This window comes from Siphateles boraxobius, unplaced genomic scaffold (assembly GCF_051911475.1).
Source record: "Siphateles boraxobius isolate OS27281-9 unplaced genomic scaffold, OSU_SipBor_1 16, whole genome shotgun sequence".
Lineage (NCBI taxonomy): Eukaryota > Metazoa > Chordata > Actinopteri > Cypriniformes > Leuciscidae > Siphateles > Siphateles boraxobius.
In genome coordinates, this window is record NW_027508766.1 from 16,003,526 (window position 1) to 16,019,852 (window position 16,327).

Here is a 16,327-nt window from a genome sequence, read left to right on the forward strand (position 1 = left end):
AAGACAAACTTACTGTACAGCAGGAGACATGAGAGGATGATCTGGAATAGACAAAGTGTGTGTGGGGAGGATGAATGGACTGATGTGATGAGGAGGGGTACGGGGAGTCTGTGTGTGTGTGTGTGTGTGTGTGTGTGTGTGTGTGTGTGTATGTGGGGGGGAAGGGGGGTTTGGTGCTTCTCTGTGGGAAACGACAACTTCCTCCCTGTCTGTCTGCAAGCGGAGACCAGTAGACAGCAGTTTGGCTGAGTCTATGGCAGTGTGGCTCCGCTCCACCACACAGCAGAAGGCAGCCCATGAGCTTGGCACCAGCCGGGAAAGTGTTTTTACGTAGGCGTTCCCAAACTCTGCCACTCTCTTCCTTCTGGGACTGAAGGGAAGAAAGGGGGAGGGAGGAGGAGAGGACAGAGGAGAGGAGGGATGCAGGAGCACACCTTACCCTCTTTACAAAGCACATCCTCAGAACACACCATTAGAAACCACCACCACCAGCACCACCTACACTGTCCAGGCAGCACTCAGCTCCAACACTGCCACTGGACTGCAGGTAAGGGCAAATATTTACTGTGTAACTGACTCTCTGTGTGTGTGTCAATTTCACTGAATAGTGCTGAATGTTTTGGGAAAAGAGCATGGGAAGCCAGGCAGACTAGACACTTGTTTTACAAACCCAAACAAACAGTGTTGACAAAGAGCTGGATGACAGTGAAATAAAGTGAAAGTAATGGTCTGCCAGGTAAAAAAAAAAAGAAAAAAAAAAAAAGAATATATATATATATATATATATATATATATATATATATATATATATATATATCATTATATATATCATGTGATAGTAATATGGCACTCAATATTTTCTGTACAGTTGCAGAGAACAGCAGAGGCTTATACTTTAAGTCCAAAGTAGAAATGAAATGTTCCTTCCACGATAACTTCTGCAACAAATATGAAAATGGTGCTTTTGCTCTTTTATTTCTCTTTTGTTATTGAAAAGTCTACTTAAGTTAAAATATTTAGCTCTGATGAGTCCATCATGTTTTGAAATGTCCATTTGAAAAATCCCTAGAAAATGAATATGTGGTTTTGATAATGTGTAAAGCAAGAGGAAAATGAATTTGATATTAGACTTGAAAATAGATACTCACAAAAATAAATCACCATGGATGATGAGTGGATGATTGATTGATTGATTTGACTTTATTAATCCCACACTGGGTAAATTCCTGTGTTACAGCAGCTCCAGTAAAATACAAAAATAAAGTAGAATACAAATATAAGAATAGAACTGTATTTACATAATAACCAACCTTATGTAAACAGACAATCTATAAACACAAATATACAATAAATATGCTAATAAATAGAGGTAACATATTGCACAGTTGGAGGTTACACAAAGTAATAAATAGATAAGAAATATACATAATGCAAAATATTGTCCAGTGCTACTCAGCTACTCAGCCGCAGCTAAGAGTGCTAGTTCAACAACAGCTAACAGTCCTACATTGTGATGTTGCATTAAAAAGTCTAACTGCTACTGGGATGAAGGACCTACGGAAGCGCTCCTTCTTGCACTGCGGGTGCAGCAGTCTGCCACTGAAGGAGCTGCTCAGGGAGCTTTTTAGGGGAACCACAAGAAATCAGTGAGCAGCTTAAGGGTGGACAGCATCCAAAGCAAAAGAATTAGAAAGATGAAGCCCTAAAAAGTACAGAGATATCATGGCCATGAATGAAGAATTATTTCCCATGATCTAACTAAATTAAAACAAGTGAAGTAATTAGTACAAGGTTGCCATGATTTAACTAAAACAAAAGAACAAATTCTTAATATAATTTTTTCCAGAATGTCATGTGTAGGGCTCCATAATTAAGTATTCAAAAGTACGTATTCTGTTTCAACTTTTTACTCATTTACGATAATGACCAGCTAACCGTATTATTTTGCTTACTAAGATACTTGCCAACTAAATAAACAAGAACATGAAATATCAAGTAGAGTTTAAATTATTTTCGTGTAAATTCTCAGCTGAGAAAAAAAAGTTTACAATGTACAAAAATGTTGTTTTTTTTGACTAACAACAAGATGAGCACTGTAACAATATTACAGTAATATAAATACTGACGTCTTCCAATGTCACTTTCACTACAGTTGATAACTGAGATGAAAGATGACACAAGATGTGTTTTTATGAAACAAGAGAAAGCAAGTTCTTTTACGAGAGTATCTCTCGTACTGCGTAATATCTTACGCTATGGGGAAAACCTCTTTTCCACGAGATATTGAAGCCAAAAATTATCCTTAATTTTGAATTAATATAAAACGCTGTGTGGCAGCACGCAGACATAGGCAAGACGGCTCGCGCGCCTATTGGCTGCCCTGCGGCAACAGCAGCAGCCTATCGAGAGAGGCCCTGCGTGACGTGATACCCAATGGGGGCGCTTTGCGCCCATTTCGTCACGTCCCGCCAACATATAGGCGTGGCCTTGGCCTATAAATACGCTCGACAGGCTGATACAAACTAATTTTCATCTCTTCAGCGAAGCACTAATGCATCGCTGGATCCGGAGTGAGAAGCCGCGCCATCTGATAGTAAACCTTCAGCGGGACGAGCCTTCGAGTCTGAAGCCACTGGCCTTCACCTCGCCGCCTTCAGCCGCCGTACCTGCTACGCTTTCCGGCGTCAATATCCTTTTACTCTGCTGTGTGTTCGCCGTTGCGACTCACACACTCTCTCTCTTTATCTAAAAGAGCAGCGTCTTTTTAAAGATGCTTCGTTCCTGTGGCTCGTGCCGAGCCGCACTCAGCGACGGGGACCGCCATTTCATCTGCATTTCCCGCCTGGGTAAGGATCATGCAGCTCTCACGCTCGCTGAGTGAGCTATTGCCATGGTGACTCTGAGGACTCGCTTGGCATTTTTTCTCCGAGTCTGCACTTCCGCCCGCTGTAGTGCCACGCCGTAAAGCGCTCAGCGTACTCAGCGGGTCCCCGAGCCTTCTCCAGCCCGTGAAAGCTCGCCGGTTCGCCCGCCAGCTTCATCAGCTTCAATCGAGTCGCTCACTGACGGACAACGGCCGCCACGCGCCGCCGCCTCCGCCATTATGACGACGAGATAGCTGCATCTGTAGAGAAGGCCAGCTGCTCTATCCTGGCCTCGGACAGTGAGGATTGGGCGAGCTCTGTGGACCCCCCCCCCCCATCTGCCCGTGAGTCGTCAGGGAAATGGGCCAGCATCAAAACCGTGGCTAGCTTTCTTTACGTTATAAGAAAGCTACACCGCCCCCGCCCCCCGTGGGCGTGCATCACCGGCAAAATGAGGAAAGAGTGTGTTTTAGTCCCGTTGAGGCCGGACCAATCTCCATTTCTCAAACATTTCTCAGCTCCTCTTAGTTTAAGTGGCTGAAAATGTCAATATTGCAGCAGTGAGCCTGTTGTATAACACGCACGCCTGCAAACAAATGCCGACACACACAGAACTGTGATAACGCTCTCTTATCTGCTCGACGCCCCCTGTGGGCATGCGTCACCGGCGAAATGAGGAAAGAGTGTGTTTTAGTCCCGCCGAGGCCGGACCAATCTCCATTTCTCAAACATTTCTCAGCTCCTCTTAGTTTGAGCGGCTGAAAATGTCAATATTGCAGCAATGAGCCTGTTGTATAGTGCACGCCTGCAAGGAAACGCCAACACACAAAAAACTGTAATGACGCTCTCTTATCCGCTAGTTCAGTTCCAAGAAAATACGACTGTTCCCGTGTATTTTGCGGTAAACAAGCCGGCACCATGGCCCGCTTGCCTGCACACAAATGCTGTTTCCACGGCGACCCAGAAAAATCATATAAGCAGTGTATTTTCTGGTATTCCGGCCACAGCCGATGGTGTTATGAGTGTAATAAAAATGCCCACAGCCCAGTGTTCATTTTTACACACAACACACATTCAGTCAGCACATGCCGACGGTGTTCTAAGTGCAGTGAGTGTGCCCGCTGTCCCGCGCCCACATTCCCTCACAGACACGCTCAACCCCACGGGGTTTGTCCCGCTCGCTCTCTCTCCACAATCTGTCATAGAGAAATCGATTGCGACCAGGCTGCCTGCCGTGATCGGCGGCTATAAACACTATAAAAAGAGGCTATTCGCTGCAGTTCGCTCGACGTCCCCGCCGTTACACGGCGCAAGTCAAAACCACGGTAAACAACAAAGTATCTCATCTACTTAGAGCCGAAATAGCGAAACTATTGAGCAAAGGGGCCATAGAACCTTTATCTCAGAGCGAAGGGGGGCTATACAGCAGATATTTTATGGTACCGAAAAAAGACGGGGGTCTCAGACCCATTCTAGATCTACGGCAGCTGAACAGAGCGCTTGTGAAGCGCCAGTTCAGAATGCTGACAACCAGGAAAATCCTCGCGCAAATTCGCCAGGGAGACTGGTTTATGTCAATAGATCTGGAAGATGCCCATTTCAAAATACAAATAGCGTCACGTCACAGGCAATTCTTGGGTTTCGCCTTCGAGGGCCAGGCATATCAATACACAGTCCTGTCGTTCGGCCTGTCCCTAGCACCCCGTACATTTACGAAGTGCATTGACGCGGGTCTCGCACCCCTGAGACTTCAGGGCATGTGAGTCTTGAACTACTTGGACGATTGGCTGATTCTAGCGCAATCACACTCAGAGCTCATAGAACACAGAACCACATTACTCGAGCATCTCGAGAATCTGGGTCTCACAGTCAATTGGGCGAAGAGTTCGCTGTTTCCCAGCCAGAAAATTTCTTTTCTGGGAACAGTGCTGGACTCGCTGTCTATGACAGTTATGGCTGAAAGCGCGAGTTCCATGGACCTCTGGTCTGTTTCGCCTCAAGGTCGACATGGAATGCGTTTCGGCTCTGGAACCTTGGAAAATAGCCGACTGGTATCAGTCAGGTGTGAGTTTGGGGACTCCCTCGAGTGTGAAGGTGGTGTCCACGGACGCCTCCATCTCGGCATGGGGAGCGCTGCTCGAGGGCAGATCGTTCTTTGGCCAGTGGTCAGAACGGGAGAAGCTTCTACACATAAACTGTCTAGAACTTTTGGCAGTCGACAACGCGCTACGGCGCTTTTGTCCCCAGTTAAAAGGCCACCACGTCTTGGTCCGGTCGGACAACATGTCAGTGGTGGCATACATAAATCGCCAGGGCGACGTCAGGTCCCGAAACCTTTACAGGCTGACGGAACGCCTCCTGGTCTGGGCTCAGCACAACCTGCTTTCACTGAAAGCAGCGCATGTGCCTGGTCACCAGGAATCTGGGACCAGACAGTCTGTCCAGAAACAATGTCCCAGCAGGGGAATGGTCGCTGCACTCGCAGACGATCCAACTGCTGTGGGAGACATTCGGCAGAGCGCAAGTGGACCTGTTCGCGTCTCAAGAGAACGCTCACTGTCCGAACTTTTCTCCAAGAGCAGGGATGAGCTGGCCCACGTATGACCCCGCTGCCCCCTCTATGCTTTTCTCCCCGTCTCGCTCCTGCCTCAAGTGCTGGAACGAATCAGGGAAAACGGATGCCCAGTGCTGCTCGTGGCTCCGCTCTGGACGAACCAGATTTGGTTCCCCGTCCTAATGCGGCTGACCAGCACTCCCCCGTGGCCTATACCGGTGAGGAGAGACCTCCTCTTTCAGGCAAAGGGCTCGATTTGGCATCCTCGCCCGGAATTATGGTCCCTACAACCTCCCGGAGGGAGTGTAAAACACGATCACGCAGGCTAGAGCCCCGTCTACTAGACGGCTCTATTCCTCGAAATGGTCAGTGCTCTCTGCCTGGTGTCAAGCTCAGGGCTTTTCACCCGTAGACTGTGGGGTCACGGAAGTGCTCTCCTTCCTTCAGGAGCTGTTGGATAAGGGCAGGACCCCATCCACGCTCAAAGTATACGTGGCGACCATAGCAGTGTTTGCAAAACCGACGTCTGGCCAGTCACTGGGGAAAAACGACCTGGTCGTGCGATTCCTCAGGGGAGCTCGGAGGCTGAATCCTCCCAGACCTCCCCTCAGTCCCTGTGTGGGACCTTTCTACGGGTTTGGAAGCCATGAAAGGTGCCCCTTTCGAGCCAATCCATTTGTCAGACATGAAACATCTGTCTTTCAAAACGGTGTTTCTTATGGCTCTCGCTTCAGTGAAGCGCATAGGGGACTTACAAGCGCTCTCAGTAAGCGCGTCATGTATGGAGTTTGGGCCTAATGACTCAAAAGTCATACTCAAACCAAACGGGTACGTGCCCAAATCCCTCAACACACCGTTCAGGCCCCAGGTTATTTCCCTGTGCGCCCTCCCGGTTCATGATGAGAAGGAGGATGCCAGTCTCCTTTGCCCTGTCAGGGCACTGAGAGCTTATGTATCCCGCTCGTCTGCTTTCAGACAGACCGAGCAGCTCTTTGTTTTGTTCATCAAAACAGAGCCTATCCAGATGGATAGTCGATGCCATAGCGCTGGCTTACAGTTCTAAGGGGCTGCAGTGTCCTTTGGGTGTCAGGGCGCAATCCACGAGAGGCGCGGCCTCGTCGTGGGCGTGGTCTAGCGGGATTTCCTTGCAGGATATCTGTATGGCGGCAGGCTGGGCCTTGCCGTCTACATTTATAAGGTTTTATAACCTAGAGGTTCCCGCCTTACAGACCAAGCTGCTGTCGGTCTAGAATTCAGTACTATCTGCCCCGCTGTGCCGGCGCAGAATGCTGAGTTTTGCTTGTGCATCGCTCACTGATCGATAGAACAGCTCCATGGGTGTTGAATAACCCGTACTTATACCCAGTTCAGGCTGAACATGTTCACCCTGTCTGCGTGTAACACTGTTAACATAACTAGCTCCTGTGGGATGCTATTTCATGGGGAATGATGCTTGTAGCCTCTCTTCTCCGACTCTCTGTGAGTCGACGGTGATTATGCACTATATGGGCCCCGGGCCCCTTGGGACTTTGGTGTCGGATCCCAGTACGTATTTGTTATCATATTAATTTAATTTATAACTATAATCATGAACACATTGTTATGTAGCACAAATACTGTAACTGTAGTAAACTGTTATTCTTCTAGTAATTTATACTTATATATCCTTCTCACATTCACAGGAAATAGCTTTCTTCCATGTAAAAAAATTAGGTATAAAAGAAATCAATTGTCCAAAAGAAAAAGAAATTCTAATATCCCGAAAAATCCGTTATTCCATAAATTCAGGTTGTGTGTAATACATAATACATAAAAATGTATAAATTAAACATAGAAATAGGAATTATATAAATTCCGTAGCTTGAAATCCCTTTAGATAAAATCTGGCAAATTCATATATGTAAATGTGAATAATTATTGATTATTTGCTCTCAATAGTTCAGTTTCATCTGCATAGATGTGCCACAACACTTGCTGCTGGTCTCTCAGCACTTACATGGTTGACATGCTGTGAGTTTGTACACATCACCCGTTTGATAGAAAGCTGCAATATTGATTTTCAACTTGAAGACGGTGGACGTGAGAAGGCTGCAGAGAACTGAGGAATCCTTAAGTCTGGTCCCTGTGACCAGAAGCTCTTCCAGAGAAGGATGAGTCTGCTTCCAGCTCACAGACAGGGCTCCCCCCTCCCCCCAATGGGGAATGGCCCTGCTGTCTGTCTGCTGCCAGGGAAAGAAAAACACCCCTCTTCCCTTGAGCGGAGGCCCCAGGGGAGGGGGTTAGCCTGTGTTTACTCTCTTTCGTGGCCTGGGAAACTCAGAAGAGGAAGGTCTGTCTCGGCGGTCGCAGCCTCGTCGCGTGGTCTGTGGGAGACGAGTGTTTGGCGAGCTGGCGGGGCTCCAGCTGTGTCTGGGGTGGATAATGAACTCCAGGTGCTCAAGTGGGTAGTTTAAGACACCTGTCACCAATATTTAGTGCCAGGAAAAGCCAGACTGCATACAAAGTGAGATGATCTGTTTGCTTACTTTAAGGAGCCTACCTAATTGGAGGTGCAGGTCTGATGAGAAGTCATGTGATGGAGGGGAACTGGAGAAGTTTGTGTGATTGGCGATTTTTGCTCACTTTTATGGTCTTCTTAAATTAAGTGTATACGTTCTTGGATCACTGGACTTAAATACCAGCCAGAGAATTGCATTCATCCTTTCATTGTATTTCATGTGTTCCAGCCACATAAAATGTCATGCCCATGCAAACTGAGAGGGCATGTTTCCTTATATGTTTAAGCCAAGTGGATTTTGAATGAAAAAAAAAAAGCTATTTGTAGCATCTTTGATTAACCCAAATAGGGTGGGAAATATGACAAAAATCTTATTTCAAGATAAAAACATATATCACAATATATATACATTTATTACAATATTTTTTTTTAAAAAAAAATTCTTTATATTAAAAACAAGAACAAAGAAGCAAATTACAAACAACAAGACAAATACAATTAACAATGAATTTAATTTCAATTATTGTCCCCACAACATCAAAAAAATTCCAAGTCTTACCATCATTGTGTACCTGTCATTTGGTACCCACAGGATTGGGAATACCTGAACCACACACACACACACACACACACACACACACACACACACACACACACACACACACACACACACACACACACACACACACACACACACACACACACACACACACACACACACACACACACACACACACACACACACACACACACACACACACACACACTTTGTCATGTCTTATCTATCTGCCTAGGGCCCTAAATGATACTCTCACTGTCATCCATTCAAATATATCCTTAGAACATATAGTACTTTTGAACGAAAAACAATCTCCTTTTGTGCTTATATATGTAGAGAAGTATTTAAACCTATTCTTTGAGAGGCTATTCAGTTTCTTTTCCCCCAAAATATTCATGTCCTACAGGATGGGGATCTGGTTAAGGGCCCAGTATGTGGAGAGCAGTCTGGTGCTGCTTGGTCTTGTAACGCTGGCTCTGTCTCTGGGAAATCTCTCAAGCAGAGGACAGGTTTGTAATGTTGACAATTTATTAGTTTTTATACTATGATGATAAATCAAAAAACCCGAGTTTACATCAGAGCACAGAGAACTACAGAAAAATATTTTCATATTTTTGTTTATATATATATATATATATATATATATATATATATATATATATATATATATATATGCACACACACACACCTATCTCACCACATTGAAAAGTAGTTTTTTTCTTATTTTTATGATAAACCTCACTATTTTTGTAGCACTACTTGTAATACTCTATTTCAAAGATTACAAATATAAGAAATGTTATGGCCTTCTCTAAGCACAGATGTTGGTCTCCAATGCTCACTTTAATAAATGAACTCTTTATTTTCCAAAGGAAGAGGGTGTTGCCTCTAACAGTCTAGAGGACGGGCTGGAGGTGATCACATACTGGTGGGGAGAATGGACAAAATGGACTGCCTGCACACGTACCTGTGGAGGAGGTGTCATGTCACAGGAGAGACACTGTCTAAAACAAAGGTCAATGAACATCAGCTTATCACATTTTATAATACGTAGCCATCTATTATAAAAAAACATTTAGTTACTGTATATAATGCTGGTAAGATTTAACCGCAAGATAAATCTTATGTGAAGAACACCTTTGAAATATAACAACTAGTTAGCTAATTATGGTAGCTAGCTTTTAAAAAACATTTATGGCGAAAGGAAAGCCATGCTTTGGTAAAGCATAAAAAGTTAGACATAAAAAGTCGAAGAAAAAAAGACAAAATTATGACATCATTATTATGAGATAAAGTCAAAATTATGACATAAAAGCCGAGAGTCATAATTAAACATTTTAAATTATGAGATACTAATTATGAGATAATAAGTCATAAACGTGAGATAAATAGTCATATTTGTGACATTAAAAGTCAAATGTATGAGATACTAAGCCATAATTATGACATTAAAATACACTTTATTCAAATCAATTATTTGTTATGATTGACTTTTTTTCCCTTAATTTATTTGGTCTCATACTTTCGACCTTTTATTTCATAATTATGACTTAGTATCTCACAATTTAGACTTTTTATGTCATAATTATAACATTTTATGTCATGATTAAGATTTACCAAAGCTTGATTTTTTTTCTTATGTGGGAGAAAGGGGTTTTCATATATTAGCCTGCTAAAAATTCAATGCTTTTGTACTAATTTTTTTATTTTACTAAGCACCAGTAAAAAAGAGAAGATTTGAGAGTGTAATAAATGTTTACTAAACTAAAACAATATATATTTCTTTAAAAGAAAGAAAACAACAGCTGGTAAAGACAACATGACGTGCACAGGCAATGCAAAAAAGTATCATCTCTGCAACGCAAAGGTCAGCTCACAGTATCTGTCTTTCCTTTCCACACACACATATACACAGTGCATTTAGACAGACCAACAGAAATGCATCCCAGATGCCTAACTTGACAGCGAGCCTCATGTTCCACTTCCACCTGAGGCTTACTGTAAATGCATAATTTGCTCTTTTTAGTCAGTTAGTCAGCCTATTGTGCAGTGGCAACCAAAAAGCAGTATTCAGTTGTATTCAACTGATTGTATTTCTGTGAATTACAGGAATGTCCTTCTACAGGAAGGAGCTTCAGAGAAGAGCAGTGCTGGTCATTCAACTCTCAGGTTTATAGTGGAAAAAATTACCACTGGAAACCTCTCTATCCTGGTATTAACTGTTTTAATTAACGAAGCAGTGCTGTGAAGGTATAATTTCTGTTGAAACAATGAACCCTGTTTATATTCCTGTAGATGACTACGTTCACATTTCCAGTAATCCATGTGACCTGCACTGCACAACCTCTGATGGTCAAAGACAGCTCATGGTACCTGCACGGGATGGAACATCTTGCAAATACAGCAACTACAGGGGTGTGTGTGTAGATGGGAGATGTGAAGTAAGTTACACTGTGGATGGCTATACACTAATATAAGGATATATCCTTATATTAATTTCCTCATGCATGTGATCTTAAATTATAAGCTGATGTGTAACTTTGCAGCCCATTGGATGTGATGGTGTTCTCTTCTCCCCTAATACCCTGGATAAGTGTGGTGTATGTCAGGGAGATGGGAGCAGCTGCAGTCGTGTTACTGGGAACTCTCGTCGTGGGGTTTCTAGTCTAGGTAATGTTAGCTCAGTGTTTCCTATAGAGGGAACTCACGCTGCGTTGTATGACGACACTTTGGGTAACACCTCTGGCGTACACATGATCTGAATATGTGAGCTGCTTGGGAGTGGAGCATGCACAGTCAGCTCTCGAGGGGGCTGGCTGTTTATACTGTGAACAGTTTCCCTTGAGGAACAGTTTCCCTTGCCTGGTCGTGTTTGAAAAGAAAGAAAGTGCCCAGGCTCCCTGGAAACGGGTCTCACGGCTGCTTCACTAGTGGGAATCGTGAATGGAGCTAGGGGAGGACCTTGAAACGGCTTCAGCCCTTTCTCAGCTCTCAACCTCTAGCTCCAGTGCTTGTTTTCGGGGTCCGGAAGCCCGCTCTGTGGCTTCCTCTGCCCTGGGCGAGTGGATGTTGATGGGACTATCCAGTTCTGAGGAGGTGGATGTCCTAAGCATTGATGCGAGCGATTTGGTTGACTCTCCAGCCCTTTCCCCACAGTATGAAGAGCTAGTGCATGTGCAAAGCTTATCAACTGGGCAGCCGAGAAGCGGGAAGCATTCAAGAAAAGACAAGCTAGATGAGCGCTTCCTGCAGTCAAAATCACAACATCCACGCCGGGGAATGTTAAAACATTCTTTCCAAATCTTCACATTAAGGTGTTGAGGTCCTGGAAGAAGCCGTTCTCCTCATGTCTCCCCACAGTTTATAATTATTCAGTGATCATGGGGCTCAAGGAGAATGGCTATGGGACGATGCCAAAGGTTGAAGAGACATTAACTGCATATCTCTCCCTTGAGATTTTGTTGTCCCTGAAAACCCCTGCATTGCCCACCAAGCCTCGCCATGTAACATTTTCGCTGGTGGGCAAGGCGAGTTACATGAGCCTTCAAGAAATTGGCTTCATTAAGATTCATTTAGATTCATTAACCCCGGCACATATAGTGCTTCACAGCACAGGGGTTTCTATCGAACCAAAACCTTGTTACCCTCCCATTGAGGTTGCGGTCATGCGGAGGTCTGTAGAAAATCGATTTGGTTAAATCCTGCTGTGAATTCACTTCAGGACACCGAATGCACTACTCAAAACATTCCAGAGGTCAGCCTCGAAAGGCTGGTTGCTCTAGTAGATTTCCTCAAAGCCTAACAAGGACTTTCCCAATATATTTCATAGGGGTGTCGAAATTAATCGTTTCTACGATGCATCGATGCAGACGAGGACGATTCGGTTATCGGTTCAATAATAGACCATAACCGGTTATAATGTACTGATGCTTTTCTGACGTCATTTGTCACGTATGTGCTTTGTCGTGATACCATACACTGGCAGAAGGAGGCAAGATGTGTGCGCATAATTAAAAATGCTCCAGCTACTTTAAAAGCCTACATCTGGACAGACAGACACATTTCGGCTTTTATGAACAACCTGGTGAGCACGACCTGGAGAAGACACGCGCTGTGTGCGCTCATGTCACGCACAAATAGAATAGGCAGGAGGTAATAGCTATATTAACTTGATAAACAATGTTAGCCGTGTTCACCCCGAGCTGTTACGCCTGGCAGAGTCGGACTGCTTAGAGTAAGAGAATGAGCTTCAACGTCACCTGAATCCGCAGCTAAAACAAATAATCCACCCGCCTCAATATTGTTTCCTGATTTAAGTATTCGCTGCCAGCCGATGGTGAAATTACAATTATTCTGTGTTGTTACGGGTGATTATAAATGATCGTCATCTTCAACAGCAGACTCGCGACGGTTGATGCGCACGCCTCTAATGGTGGCATATACACACTGATGAATGAGCACTGCTTTTAAATAAACATTTCTTTAAAACAAAATTGATTTGATAAAATTTTATTTTCATAATGGCATAAACAGGCCTTTGAAATTCAAACTGGAATGTCACTGTTTCTGTCACTGCGACTTCCCGAACAGACGAACACACACGCACGCGCACGGATCACTTTTAAAGTAAATTTGAAAAATGCGTTGTGATACCGAATTGAACTGAATCGATGACATGATAATCGTAACCGAAACGAACCGTGAGACCAGTGTAGGTTCACAGCCCTAATATTTCAGTGGGTGCTACCTACCGAAGGTAGGTTCCGAACAGGCTCAGGTTATGGAACATGAGATATAATCTCTTCTGGCGAAAAGGTCTTAGAATTTATTCCTCCCCCAGAGAGAAACACCGGGGTCTAAAGCCGTTATGTAACAGGGCCAAAGAAGGATGGGGGGTAGGTCTATGTCACTTGATCTATTCTCTGAGGAGATTCAGATTCAAGATGTTGAAAATTCCTACTAAGTTTTTTTTATGATAGATCTAAAGGACGCTTACTCCCACATATCTATTCTTCCACAGCACTGGCAGATGCCTTTGTTCCTTGATCATGTGGAAAAAGGCCTTGGTCCCTGTCCCAAGGCCCAGTGTTGGGAGCATCTGGACATTGCAAGATCGTATCAACAGATGCGTCCCGCACAAGGTGGGGCACAGTCATGGAAGGCCACTCAGTTCAGGGTCTGTGGAGAGAATATCATCTCTCCTGTGATCTCAGGGGAAGTTTCTCTCCCTGAGAGCACTTTTTTATCCCTGAGCACCTGAAAGTGGGAGCAGACGTCCTGTCGAGGCAGGGGCTGAGGCCCAGGGAATGGAGACTCCAGCCCAAGTCGGTAGAGTGAATATGGAGAGAGTTCGGTCATGTAGACCTGTTTGTGACTTGACAGAGGTTTCGTCTGTACGCCTTCCTCCCAATCGCTCTGCTCCCTGGAGTTCTAGAAACAATTTGCAGCCTGAGGCCTTTGGGTCTGGCCCCTGAGGGGGATCAGTTCCTAAATGAGGGTCTCTCAACTGAGGTTGTTGAGACCATTCTCAATTCTAGAGCTCCCTCCATGAGGAAACTTTATGATAGCAGAGCAGCAGCTGGACCCAGTTAACTGCCCAATGGCTTCAGTGCTAGAGTTCATTCACGCTTAGGGTGTCCGTGGCAGCCATTACTGTTTTTCACGCATCATTAGCTAATGGACCTTTGGGGCAACACCCCTTGTTGGTGCGTTTCCTTCGTGTTACACTGTGAATAAGGCCTACGGCTCAGGTTAGAGTCCCAGCCTGGGACCTAGCCATAGCATTGTAATGGTTATCCCTGGTACCCTTCAAGCCTTTGGACACTGCATCTTTGAAATGCGTTACTCAAGATGGCATACTCACTTGCAATCAGTAGGTGATATGCAGGCTCTCTCTGTGGCCTCTTCATGGCTGGAGTTCGATCCAGGTAGGGTTCCCCTAGGCCGGGTTATGTACCCAGTCCACAGTCCTTCAGGTCTTTCATCCTCCTCCTTATGTGGAGGAACAAGAGAAGCTTCACCTGCTCTGCCTGGTTATGGTGCTATAGGTCTATGTTCAGAGAACTTCTCAAAGAGGATGAACTGACCAGCTACTGGTATGCTTCAGCCCCATAAGAAGGGTTGCTCGGCGACCAAACAATCTATAAGCAGGTGGATTGTGGAAAAATTTGTATGACTTAGGAGGTGCGTGGTCTGCATTCACCTCTTCAAGCTAGAGCTCATTCCACAAGGGGTATGGCACTTTCATAAGGTTCCTCAGTTTGGATCTCCTGGTCACTCCGAGGTCCTATGTCCTGAGTCATGCCTGAACATTTTCAAAGACAGGCATTTGTCAGCATGGCAAAGTGGGTATTTCGTTCCCCAAAGTGTCGTCATGCGACGCAGCTCGAGTTCCCTCGAAAGGGAACATCTCAGGTTATGCATTCAACCATGGTTCTCTGAGAGGGGAACAAGACGCTGCATCCCTTTGCCATACTTCTTGCATGCCTGTTAGCGGCTTGCTTCATCCTATAAGAAGCTTCCTTTGCTTTATTGCCTGCTTCCCTTTATAGCTGCCTTGTACGCCGTCACACATCATGGGCTGACGTAACACCAATCAAGATTGGACTTGTTGCACTTCAGACGCTTGCATGCCGAAGGCATTCCCCAACGTCATACGACGCAGTGTCTCGTTTACTTTTCAGGGAAACTTGGTTACATGCATAACCTGTGACGTTTTGTAGAATGGCATTCATATTAAATGGTTCTGAGTAAACTCATCAAGGAACTAGAGTCCTAATTAAGTGAACTCTTTCTTTGAAGGTTATTCTTTGATAACTCAAATCCCAGAAGGATCATGGGACATCCAAATTATAGAGAGGAAGAAGTCTGCAGATATCCTGGGTGAGCAACTGTACTGTAAATCATTCAGAGTGGTATAGCGTGTGAATTATGGTTTCCCTATGTTGTCTGGTACATAGGAACTACTGAAGAGACTTTTTGAGGTTTATTTTAAAGTGCAAAGCATATAATTTAAATGTGTAAATAAAGCTCTGTAAATACTTTACTTGCATTTGTACAACACTATAAGTGTGTCTCATGGGGTAATCAAAAGTTCTACACACACTTGCGGTCTTCACACCCACTGGAACACTTGGGCCAAATACTGGAAATACGTTTGGTATTGGGACAGGCCCTTTGAATGGCTTGAGTGCTCAACTGTGCACTAGACATTCAAACTATGACAAGTACTTCATACTTCATCTACAATATCAAGTGAAAGCCCTTTCCATGATGGCATATAGGCACAAATATGTGCACAGTAATTCATGATAATTGCCCTAGTAATTAATTCAGAATCGCCCTTTCCGAACTTACAAGGAAATACAAGTTTAAGGAGATACTTTTTATTTTTTTGCGTTTTTTTGCGTTTGCGTTCAGAATACTTTATAATCAAAGATGGCATAGGATTATGTGGCTATTGAATACAACATTTTAACTCCACTCTACTCAACTGAAATAAATTACTTGAATAAAGATTCATTCATTTTGCTGAACATGATTGAATAAGAAGGTCAAATAAATGATCTAATCCTCCCATCACTATAGTTCACCCTTGTTATTTTCCAGCTGTGACTGACCAAGCAGGGAACTTTTTCTTCAATGGTGCATATAAAGTGGACACCCCACAGAACTTCCATGCAGCAGGGACCATTTTCAAATACCGGCGGCCTACAGATGTGTATGAGACGGGGATCGAGTACATCGTGGCTAAAGGGCCCATCGATCAGCCCATCAATGTTCTGGTACTGTAGCCGTGGTCCTCCCTTCACCGCCAAGGGCTCATGGGTAATCTCACTGGCTGGCTAACAATG

At 44.4% G+C, this 16,327-nt stretch overlaps 1 protein-coding gene across 1 annotated transcript in view; it reads left to right on the forward strand.

Annotated features, from left to right (window-relative positions):
* Window positions 1-484: 484 nt before the first annotated feature.
* Window positions 485-16,327, forward strand: part of LOC143739348 (ADAMTS-like protein 2) — a 32,030-nt gene continuing 16,187 nt past the window's right edge. The window contains exons 1-9 of the mRNA XM_077231770.1: window positions 485-547; window positions 8,881-8,983; window positions 9,347-9,489; window positions 10,266-10,341; window positions 10,584-10,686; window positions 10,770-10,915; window positions 11,021-11,144; window positions 15,276-15,356; window positions 16,083-16,258. Of these exons, the coding sequence (XP_077087885.1) occupies window positions 8,882-8,983; window positions 9,347-9,489; window positions 10,266-10,341; window positions 10,584-10,686; window positions 10,770-10,915; window positions 11,021-11,144; window positions 15,276-15,356; window positions 16,083-16,258 (951 nt within the window). The 5' untranslated portion in view covers window positions 485-547; window position 8,881. The remainder of the gene's footprint in view (window positions 548-8,880; window positions 8,984-9,346; window positions 9,490-10,265; window positions 10,342-10,583; window positions 10,687-10,769; window positions 10,916-11,020; window positions 11,145-15,275; window positions 15,357-16,082; window positions 16,259-16,327) is intronic.